The following is a 12151-nucleotide window of genomic DNA, read 5'->3' on the forward strand; positions in this document are numbered from 1 at the left end:
GCACTTAGCTCATTCTGCAGACGTCCATTTTCCATTATGCATGTCATTATCTTCATATACTTTCACATGCATAGTGGATTGTCATCATAAGCTGAAGTGGATCTCCAAGTACAACCTGCCATGTGCATTTGCATTCCAAAAGCAAATTAACTTATATGCACATCTTCAGGGGGAGCCCTTGCAACTTACGAAGACAATTCCTTATCCTTTACAATTTCACAGACTATATTCCTCGTTGAAAACTTCAACTAGTTTGTCATCAATCACCAAAAAGGGGGAGATTGTAAGTGCATCTAGTGCCACCCCTAGTTGGTTTTGGAGTATTGACGACAAACCTAGTTGACGGACTAATGTGTTTGTGAGAATTGCAGGATAACACAGGTAGAAGTCCCTCATTGATTCGGCTTTACTACCAGAGATGACCCCTAAAAATGTATGAAGACATTGAAGTCAAAGGTGGTATATGAAGATATTCACATTGAAGACTATGACAAAAGAAGACACGTTATGAAGCCTATGGAGCTCGAAGACTTAGATCTTTCGTAGTTCCTTTTTCTTTTGTGTTGAGTCATAGGAACCACCGTATTATTAAGTGGGGTCCAGGAGAACCAGTTAGAATGACTGAAGTGATGCCCAAACTAAACACCTATGTCTTCGAGTGAAGACAATGAGAGCGAATCTTGTCCAGAGCCGGACAAGTCAGCTTTGCTTGTAGCCCAAGTAAAGTTGCCATGAGAGTTTGAAATCTGACCGTTGAGACACGTGTCAGTTCCTTAGTGACCCAAGGTCATTTTGGACAAATCAGGTCGGGTTGCCAAGTGGCTATAAATAGCCCACCCCCTACAACCATAATCGGTTGGTTGCTCAGATTTCAGTGCACGACTTTTGTCATTTGAGAGCAACCCACCTCGAAGCCTTTGAGAGAAAATTCCTAGTGAGGAGAAAAGCCCTAACCACCCAGAGCCAGAGAACATTGGGCATCACTTAAGTCTTCTTGTCTGTGTGATCTGAAGACTTATTACACTTGAGGACTGTGAATCCTCCAGACGGTTAGGCGTCGCGTTCAGAGCATCCAAGAGACATTGTGGATTGCCAGTGAACGAAGTCTGTGAAGGTTTGGGAGTCTACCTTGAAGACTTACCAGAGTGATTGGGCGAGGACTAAGTGACCTTAGCTCAAGGAGAATACGCTGAGGACTTGGTGTCCTGAGCTGCGTGTTCAGGACTGGGTGTCCGGGACTGTGTGTCCTAAGGTTTAAATACCTAGCCGCTCCAACCAGACGTACAGTTGACACAGCAACTGGAACTGGTCCAACACATCATTGTCTTCGTCGAGTCACTGGTTTCATCTTCACTTCTTTTTACTTACTGTTACTCATTGTGAAGCCAGTGCATGCTTGCTATACCTTTTGTCTTCACAACGAAACTGTATGATTTGTTTGGCTTCATAACTTCTTCCTACCTGATCCTTATTACACTGCAACTACTTGTCGTTGTGCTTTCACTCTATTGAATACTTGACCATGGCTTGCCTAGTGTAATCTAACTTCCGCTGCATAGTGATAGGCTTATCTCTACTGTTTGTCTTCATAACTTCCACGTTTTGAAGACTTTCATAAAATCGCCTATTCACCCCCCTCTAGTCAATATAACGCACTTTCAGATACCTTCCCCCTCTTGGACGCCTCCGCCTCTGGGTCTACAAAGGTCGCCATTTTCTTCTTCCTCCTCCTCTTCGTCTTCATCTCCCTCGTCGGAGGAGAGAGCTTCGGTATTGCCGGACACAGCGTCTGAAGTACCTTTACGGCGGAGGCCACCTTTGGCCTCCTTGCCCTTTTTCTTGGCCTTCTTCTCTGGCGCCTGGTACGGCATCGGGACCAGCATCCTCGTCAGCAGAGGATCAGATGGGTTTTCGAGCAGCGGAGTCAGACACTTGATCCGCTCCGCCTTCTTCGTCCAGCCCTGATTAAAGGATGGAAGTCTCAGCATACCCCTTTGATTTGTGAACTGAGTTATGTTCGAAAACTAAAAAACTTACCTGGGTGGCCGGATGAGCGTAGTCAAGGCCGATGTCGTCGGTCGTCTCCGGCCACGACTTTTGGGCCTTGAAAAGCAGCTTCCAGATCTCTTCGTGCGTGGTGCCGAAGAATCGCTGCAAGGTCCGCGGCCCTTTCGGATTGAACTCCCACATGTGGAGAGGCCGGCGCTGGCAGGGAAGGGTCCGGCGGAATAGCATCACCTGGATCACGTTAGTGAGGCTGGTGTTCTTTTCTATAGTGTTTTTGATGCACTTTTGCAGCGTCAACACCTCGTCGGTCGACCCCCAGTCCAGACCCTTGTTGCTCCACGACGCGAGCCGCATCGGGGGTCCGGATCTAAACTCAGGAGTGGCCGCCCAGTTGGCGTCGCGGGGTTTGGTGATGTAGAACCACTCCTGCTGCCATATCTTGACAGTTTCCACGAAGGCCCCTTTGGGCCAGGTAACATTGGGGAGCTTGCTCACCATAGCACCTCCACAGTCGGTGTGCTGCCCGTCAACCACATTCAGCTTCACGTTGAAGACTTTGAGCCATAGGCCGAAGTGGGGGGGGATGCGAAGGAGCGCCTCGCACACGATGATAGACGCCGAGATGTGGAGGAAGGAGTTTGGGGCTAGATTGTGGAAATCTAGCCCGTAATAGAACATGAGGCCGCGGACAAAAGGGTGAAGTGGAAACCCTAGTCCGCGGAGGAAGTGGGGATAAATACCACCCTTTCACCGGGCTCCGAAGTGGGGATGACCTGCTTCTTGGCAGGCATCCTGTGTGCAACGTCCGCACTCAGGCACCCCGCCCCCCCAGAGCTCCTTGATGTCCTTCTCTGTCACGGAGGAGGCCACCCACTTGCCTTGAGAGCCGGATCCAGAAATGGCTGGAGAGGTTGGTGGTGGTGGGGAAGATCGAAGCTTGGGCGCTGGAGCTCGAGGATGGGAAGGCTGAGGAAGGAAGAAGGCGTGGGGTAAAAAAGAGGGATCTTTATCCGCTTATATAGGCCGTGAATACCCAGCGCCCGCCCCACTAGCCTTAAAACTCACCTATTCCCAAAGGGTCGTGCGAACGACATGGATGGATTACCCAAACTCGTATTGATGAGAATCCCGCGATAAGGGGACACGATCTCTGCTTTGGCAAGACGTGTCAACAAAGGCTACGCCTCGAAGTGCGAAAGCGGGAGGCCAAAAAATGGTTCAAACTAATAAAAAGGCCGGACGTAGCGTTTCGCCGAAAAAGCTGTCAGTGGACATGCCTTATCTTGATTAAGTATTGTGCCCTTGCGGTTGAGGGTTGTAACTATTATACAGAGCCAGATACAATTCCCTTACTCAGAAGACTGCTTTAAAGCTATTCGAAGGAGGAACCCGCCTTGCAATGCCCAAGACAAATATGTGTGCTGAATACATCGCCATTGAAGACTGGTTCAGGGGCTACTGAGGGAGTCCTGGATTAAGGGGTCCTCGAGTGTCCGAGCTATGGGCCAGACTGGTGGGCCGTGAAGATACAAGGTAGGAGGCCTTCCCCCATGTCCGGATGGGACTCTCCTTTGCGTGGATGGCAAGCTTGACATCCGGATGTGTAGTTTCCTTTCTCTGTAAACCGACTCTGTATAACCCTAGGCTCCTCTTGTGTCTATATAAACTGGAGGGTTTGGTCCGTAGAGGCTATCAGAATTTTCATAGGCTAGACAGTTAGGGTTTAGCGATTACGATCTCGAGGTAGATCAACTCTTGTAACCCCTATATTCATCAAGGTCAATCAAGCAGGAAGTAGGGTATTACCTCCATTAAGAGGGCCTGAACCTGGGTAAACATCGTGTCCCCTTGTCTCCTGTTACCTTCGATCCTTCGACGCACAGTTCGGGACCCCCTACCCAAGATCGCCCGGTTTTGACACCGACAAGGCCCCCTTGATCTTTTGGCCTACAAATAATATCCTTGTAATGGAGGTACTTATTACGCAGAATCTGGGCCCATGTGGCATCAGTCTCTACAGATAGCTTGTACAGCCACTTGCTGAGAAGACATTTGTTCTTCGCCTCTAAATTTTCTATGCCGAGGCCCCCTTGATCTTTTGGCCTACAGATAATATCCCATTTCGCGAGTCTGTACTTTCGTTTTAACTCATCACTCTGCCAGAAGAAGCGCGATCGATAGAAATCTAGTCTTTTCCGAACTCCAACTGGTACCTCAAAAAAGGATAGCAGAAACATAGGCATACTGGTGAGTGTAAGTTGGAAGCATTCCTACTCTCTAGGAGGAGAGCCGCGTGGGTATTTATTGATCTGGGCGTAATATGCCGTGAGGTACAAGAAGCAGTCGATCGCTAGGATACAACTATCGTACAAGAGACCAGGATGAATACGAGAGAAAGAGGGAGTAGAGATAGATACAGATAGATTACAATAGCAGGTTTAAATTATTTCTAACACCCTCCCTTAATCTCAACTATCCTACATTAAGATCTCTCTTGAATTATTCAAATGGTTTGCTTGGAAGAGCTTTAGTGAACCCATCTGCTACCTGATCTTTGGAAGGAATGAACCGTATGTCCAACTTCTTCTCTGCAACTATTTCTCGCACAAAGTGAAAGTCTATTTTCAATATGTTTGGTTCTGCCATGAAAAAGTGGGTTTGCAGAGAGAAAGGTAGCTCCCAAATTATCACACCATAAACATGACACACGATGCTGCTCGATTCCCAGTTCACTAAGCAATGATTCCAACCAAATGATCTCAGCAGTAGCATTTGCCAATGACTTGTATTCAGCCTCAGTACTTGACCTTGACACTGTAGCTTGTTTTCTAGCAATCCAACAAATAAGATTAGAGCCAAAGAATACTAAAAATCCTCCAGTTGACTTTCTGTCATCACTACATCCTGCCCAGTCAGCATCAGAGAAAGCACTAACAAGGGTGGAATTAGAACGTCTGAAGTGAAGGCCCAAGCTCACAGTGTGTTTTATATACCGTATAATTCTTTTAACGGTTGTCCAATGTACAGTGGTAGGTGCATGAAGATACTGACAAACCTTGTTGACAGCAAAGGATATATCTGGTCTTGTCAACGTTAAGTACTGCAAGGCTCCCACAGCACTTCTATTCTTTGTGCTTTCTTCTTCCTTAAGTGGCTCTCCATCAAAGGCTGAAAGTTTTTCTAAAGAAGACAATGGTGTGGGAGAAGGCTTATAGTCCTTCATCCCCATACGAACCAATAGTTCAGTAGCATATTTCTCTTGATTAAGTACTATACCATCTTGAATCCTTTTTACTTCAATGCCTAGGAAGAAGTGTAGATCACCAAGACCTTTCAAAGCAAATTCTGAACTCAAATCATGCAAGAGAGCATTAGTAGCACTTTGTGAAGAGCTTGCAACTATAATATCATCAACATATACCAGCACAAAAATAATTGTGTTTGCCTTGTTATAAATAAAGAGCGATGTGTCAGCTTTAGATGCAGTAAAACCAAGGCGCCTTAATTGAGAGCTTAACCTTGAGTACCATGCTCTTGGTGCTTGTTTCAAACCATAAAGTGACTTATCAAGTTTACACACATAATGAGGTGCCTTCTTTTCTGCATACCCAGGTGGTTGTCTCATGTAAACCTCCTCTTCCAAAACACCATGTAAAAACGCATTCTGAACATCTAGCTGTCTCAAGCTCCACCCCCTAGACACAGCAATAGATAGTACAAGCCTAATGGTTGCAGCTTTAACAACAGGATTGAAAGTATCTTCATAATCTAAACCATAACGTTGTTTGAAACCTTTTGCAACTAACCATGCTGTGTACCTGTCAATTGAGCCATCTGACTTCTTTTTGATTCTGTAAACCCACTTACAGTCAATAATATTTTTCTCTCTTGGCTCCGGTACAAGATTCCGTGTCTTGTTCCTCATAAGTGCCATGTATTCTTCATCCATTGCATTTTTCCACTTTGAATCTTTCAGTGCGTCCTCTAATTTTGTTGGTTCTCCTGCAACACACAACATGCCATATCATACAGTGTCATCAGTTCTAATCTTTGGCTTTTTTATACCTTTTTGTAGTCGAGTCATAACACGTGAAATTGGTTGTGGTTGAATTCACTGTACAAGAGGTGGTGTAGATGAATCACCCGCAGAGGATCTTGAAGAGAATCTGGAGTTGCTTTGCACAACAGATTATGTGGTCTGCTGTGTGGCGGAAGGAGAGGCTGCACTCACTTCAATATCCATAGCAGATCCCGTGGAGGGCCCCGCACATGGGCATGCAACTCAGATCCCGCACCAGACGCGCCTAGCGACGCGCTTTCTGGCAGCTCGGTCGCGGTCGCAGGCCCGCGTGTGAGACGCGGGGTGGCATGCGGTGACGTGGCGGCTGATGGCTGGCGCGACACGCCTCTGTCAGGCATGCGATCCTGGGAAGATTTGAGGCACACGCGATCCGATAAATCCTGGCGCACATGAGTTCCAGGTGACGCCAGATCTCCATCGTCTTCCGCGCCGGCTACATCTTCTTCCGCCACATGAAATATAGCACAATTTTCTTCAAAAATTTGATCATTTTCTGCACCGTTTGCTGCACTGTTTACTGCATGACCCTACACATGAGAAGTACTAGTACGATCATCAGTTGGGTTAGTACAATCGTCGCCCCCTTGATCAAGGTTTTGGAGATTGGATGGAAGGAGGAGAATTTCTTTCCTAAGAAGTGCTCCGGTGTTGGTATGAAGAGACTCAAAAGGATATACGGATTCATCGAACACAACATCTCGAGAAATATACACCCTGCCGGTGGAAACATCTAAGCATTTAACGCCTTTGTGAATGGGACTATATCCAAAGAATACACACTTCTTGGAACGAAACACAAGTTTTCGTGTATTGTATGGACGAAGGTTGGGCCAGCAAGCACAACTAAACACACGGAGAGATTTATAATCAGGAGTAGTACCAAAAAGACGTATGATGGGAGTTTCGAATTTGATGACTTTGCTAGGAAGCAAATTTATGAGATATGTGGCAGTCAAAAAAGCTTCATCCCAAAATTTCAATGGCATGGGTGCATTTGCTAGCAGGGCTAACCCTACCTCAACAACATGGCGATGTTTTCTCTCGGTATAACCGTTCTGTTGATGTCCATGGGGACACGAAACATGATGAGAGATACCAAGTTGTTGAAAAAAGAGATTAAGCTTCTTGTATTCACCTCCCCAGTCGGTTTGCATGGCAATGATCTTAGTGTTTAGTTTTCGTTCAACAAGATTCTGAAAATTCTTGAAAACTTGAAACACTTCAGATCGTTTCTTAAGAAGATAGATCCAAGTAAATTTGCTATAATCATCAATGAAGCTTAATAGGAATGTCTACCAACAGAGGTAGGAGCTGGCCCCCAAACATCTGAGAATACAAGTTGTAATGCAGTGGAACTGCTGATAGAAATAGTGTATGGAAACTGATGACTTTTAGCTTGTTGACATGGATCACAAATTGACTCAACGTTGGACTCATGAGAGTGGGGAAGTTTATTCTTACTAAGAACGAGCTTAACAATAACTGATGAAGGATGACCTAATCTACTGTGCCACTTTGCTGAAGAAGGCTTGACAGCAACTAAAGCATGTTTATTTGATGATGATGATGACGATATGATTGGGTAGAGACCTCCCACGCACTTGCCTCTAAGAAGAACCCTCCTCGTGTCCAAGTCCTTAACCAAAAAGAAATAACGATAAAATTCAATGAGAACACGATTATCAAGGGTAAATCTATGAACAAAAAGAAGATTTTTTTTATGTTTCGGGCACATAGAGAATTCTGTTTAGATGAAAGTTTTTCACGGGGGTTTTGACAATTGAACTACCAACATGAGTAATATCCATACCAGAACCACTTGCAGTGTGAACTTGATCATGTCCTCGGTACTTGTCTCTGATTGTCAACTTGTCGAGCTCATCCGTGATGTGATTTGTTGCTCCGGTATCCGCATACCAGTTCGTATCAATGTCATAGGACTCGGTTACGGCATTTGCCTCCTTCTCCTCATACTCATCATCTTCGTATCGATCCCAGCATGCACGAGCACCTCCTCGGTGATGCTTGAGACAGATTTGACACTCGGGATAGTCCCGGTGTGGTGGGCGTTGCTGCTGTTGTTGTTGGGGACGCCCACCTCGAGCCCCCCTGTTGCTGTTGTTTGGGGCAGACGGAGAGTGCCTTCCTCGCCCGCGCCCCCTGGTTCCGCGAGCACGACCCCTGGGCCTGTACTGGCCACGACCCCTGTACGCCAGATTGGCCGAGGTGTTGAAGTCGGCCTCACCTCCATCTCCCAGCATCTCCATGCGCTGGTTGAAGGCGGTGATCTGAGTGAAGAGCTCGTCAGCGTTGATGGAGGTCTTGACAGCGCCAATGGCCTCCACTACAGGGTCGTAGTCACGATCTAATCCAGCGAGTACATAGTCCACCATCTCTGGATCGGAGACGGGACGCCCTGCCGCCGCGAGTTCATCCCCGAGGCTCTTCATCTTGGAGATGTAGGCGGTACTGTACATAGTGCCCTTCTTCGTTGTGGTGACGGCGATCATCAAGTTCGTGATGCGGGACTGAGACTGCGATGCAAACAGAGTGGTAATCCCGGTCCACAGATCATAGGTGTTTTCCTTACCGACGAACTGCGCCAGGACTTCCTTGGAGAGGGAGTTCATCAGGTAGCTGAGGACCTGCTGGTCCTTTGATAGCCATGACCCATAAAGTGGATTGGGTACCACTTCCATGGTCTTGTCCGACTTATGTTGCTCCACCGTGGCTGGGGGCGCTGCGTCGGTTCCATCCAGGAGCCCCATGACCTACGCTCCTCGCAGGCTGGGCATGACCTGGGCCTTCCACAAGAGGTAGCTCCCCTTGGTAAGCTTTTCGGCTGGCGGAGGTCCGAGGTTGAGGACGATCGGGGCCGAGCTGGAAGACATGGCGATGGGGATTGCTTCTGGTAGCTAGATCGGGAAGAGAATAGGCTCTGTATACCATGTAAGTTGGAAGCGTTCCTACTTTCCAGGAGAAGAGCTGCGTGGGTATTTATTGATCTAGGTGTAATATGCCGTGAGGTACAAGAAGCAGTCGATCGCTAGGATACAACTGTCGTACAGAAGACCAGGATGAATACAAGAGAAAGAGGGAGTAGAGATAGATACAGATGAGATTACAATAGCAGGTTTAAACTATTTCTAACAATACCGAATTAATGAGAATTAGTCGGCCTCCGTATGACATAAGTTTGCCCTTCCAGGAGCTTAGTTTCTTTTCAGATCGATCATCAATGCACTTCCATTCTTTGTTGGAAAGCTTGCGATGGTGAATTGATATACCCAAATACGTGAAGGGAAAAGACCCCAATTCGCACCCGAACAATTGTTTGTAAGCTTCTTATTCGTCTTTAGCTCTTTCAAAGCAAAACAATTCACTTTTATGAAAGTTAATCTTTAACCCCGACAACTGTTTAAATAAGCATAACACAAACTTTATGTTTCTTACTTTTGCCAAATCATGCTCCATAAAAATGAAAATATCATCAGCGTATTGTAGGATGGACAGTCCTCCATCTATTAAATGCGGTACAAGACCGCCATACGTACGTACTAGCAGTAAGCGATTACAGAAAAAGTCTCCGCATCAGCTACTATTGTGTGCCAACTTGATAAGCATCACATAAATCAAATGCGGTAAGTGGAGTACGGCTGACGACCTCCGCGCGCATCTACTACTACTACCTATCTCCATCCCCCATGCGTTTAAGCTAAACTCTCTCTCTCTCCGATCTTGACCTTCACACCGGTAAAAAGGAGTTTGCGACCTGAGAAAAGAGATTCTACCATGCATGGGAGATCCTGTGCATGGCTTAGCTGTCCATTCTCTTGAAGATGGATCCATGCATGCTGGTCCACACACATTAATGAGTCACAAATTAAGCCATACCTTAATGAGTCACAAATTAAGCCATAACTTTTTTCGGTTAAATTATGTTATACATTGACCACTAGCAACCTCTGTTCTATATCCCCCTGACACAATAGTACCTCACCCATCCATACATTTTCATATGATTTCCAAGCTTCAATATATTTTATTTTTTGAATCACAATTCCAATTTATTATTCATTTAAATATTTGATTTCCTTGCGATTAGGACTTTGAAACAAGACCACTTCTAAATATATTTTCACAAGTTCTAAATTCGTATTTTGAAACATGATGAAACTGTATGAACATAATGATGCAATCTAGAACACGATAAAACCTAATAAAAATTCATGAGAACGAATGCCTATTAAGTTGAGGCTCAGCCACTACTTTCCCTATTAAGTGTATTGACACGGAACGAAACATTATGGTACAATTTCGAACAAATGAACCACAGTGAAATAGTGTGATTGTTCTTTTTGAAACATAATAAAACATTTGAATTAATTAGTACCTTTATAGTGTAAAGCATGTGTTTGTGGAAGGAGAGAATAGATGAATATTTGCACTGTGCAAGTTCCATAATCACGCACGTAACTGTAACATTTTTTTTTTGAAAAAATAACTGTAACATTTCTGACACAACACTAAATGATTATGAGAGCATGGAGGTAAAAAGAAATATCATAGTGGACAAAGTGGCAGGGTTCCCATAAAAGCATAAACAGCTCAGCTATGCATGCACGGTACCTCCCGTGCATGGTAGAAAAGCCGGTCTCGTCTGAGGTCTGAGTGTGTGTGTGTATATTTATACACACGCAACTACACAAGGGAAGGTGAAGGTAGTGGAAGAGTTACAGAAACCCCCATACTTGCCATAATCAAGTAGTGGAAGAGTTAATCTGCGCGCGCGCGACTCATGGGAGGCGCAAGGTGGTGCCTTGGTGCTGAACTCTGGACGCCCAAGGTCAAGGTACACTCCTCGGCCTCCTGTTCGTCGCAGCAGCGGCTACTCCTACAAGACACGCCGGCCGCCGGTGCTCCTCCGGCTGCGGCGGCGGCCGGCGAAGGCCAAGTCGTCAAAGACCAAGGGGAAGGGGAAGAGCACAGGAGCCAGCAGAGGGAGGTGTTCACCATCTGGATGAAGTCGCTGGTGCTCAACGGGAGCGGCTGCACGGTCTTCGACTCCCGCGGCCGCATCGTCTACCGCGTCGACAACTACGGCTCCCACCGCTCCGTGGACGTGTGCCTCATGGACATCACGGGGAGCGTGGTGCTCCAGGTCCTCAAGAAGTTCCGGAGGTGGGAGGGGTACAGGTGCGGCGGGTGGGAGGAGCCCGACCAGAGTGCGCCGTGGTTCACGGTGGTAAGCAACAAGTGGGGCCGCGGCCCGCGCTGCGAGTTCAGGAGCGACGGCCACGCGGTGCGCTACAAGATGGACGGCGGCAGGCGGCGGCAGCAGGCGGCGCGCGCCTCGTGGATCGTGGACGACGCCACCGGGCTGGCGGTGGCGGAGGTGAAGAGGAAGCTGACGGCGACGGGGGTGTCCCTGGGCGAGGACGTGCTGACGCTGGTGGTGGAGCCCAACGTGGACCACTCGCTCATCATGGGGCTCCTTGTGGTGCATGGCCTCATAAACCACTCCATGTGAGCATCGCACCGTACGTGCAGCAGGGACAGGGTGTAATTATCTTGTTAGATGCATGCTCAGATGCATCCTGCAGATCAGTGTAATTTCTTTCTTGCACTGCTGTTTCTTCTTTCTTTCTTCCTTTCTTTTTTCGATAAGGTTTCTTCTTTCTTTGGAAAACCTTGTGGCGTGATTATACAGTATTTGTTTAGGCATGAGGTCTGCCAATCAATTAAGCAAGAATAAGTTTATGTTCAATCATGTCCTTGGAAATGTCCATCGAAAGCACGCTGCATGCGCTTAAGGAGGCCACCGATCGATCGATGAGAAAGGTGAAACTCACCGAAATGGTTGTCTTCTTCTTCTTCTAGCTGGAGATCCTTGGCCTCGTGTATTTTCTTCAGAAATTTGCAGTGCACCTTACCTCGTTTATGTTCATGGAGCGATTCTTGTAGCAGGAGAGGAGAGGAGCTGCTTCATGCACCCAGCAGTCATGGCAGCAGAACCGTGTTTTCTTCTTGCCTAGTTAGCTGAATGGAGACTTGATGTGCTGT

General features: G+C 46.8%; 1 protein-coding gene across 1 annotated transcript; it reads left to right on the plus strand.

Moving 5' to 3' along the window:
- The first annotated feature begins 10711 nt into the window (after positions 1 to 10711).
- Positions 10712 to 11855, plus strand: LOC125551245 (protein LURP-one-related 11). The gene has a single exon (XM_048714401.2). It carries the CDS (start codon positions 10887 to 10889, stop codon positions 11616 to 11618), a length of 732 nt encoding a protein of 243 aa, XP_048570358.1. The 5' UTR covers positions 10712 to 10886; the 3' UTR covers positions 11619 to 11855.
- The last annotated feature ends 296 nt before the right edge of the window (positions 11856 to 12151 follow it).

The sequence above is a fragment of the Triticum urartu genome, chromosome 4A (genome assembly GCF_056163025.1).
Source record: "Triticum urartu cultivar PI428250 chromosome 4A, HENAU_Tu73, whole genome shotgun sequence".
Classification (NCBI taxonomy): Eukaryota; Viridiplantae; Streptophyta; class Magnoliopsida; order Poales; family Poaceae; genus Triticum; species Triticum urartu.

Coding starts and splice junctions, on each gene's coding strand:
- LOC125551245 (XM_048714401.2), top strand. CDS start 10,887: ATGGGAGGCGCAAGGTGGTGCCTTGGTGCTGAACTCTGGACGCCCAAG.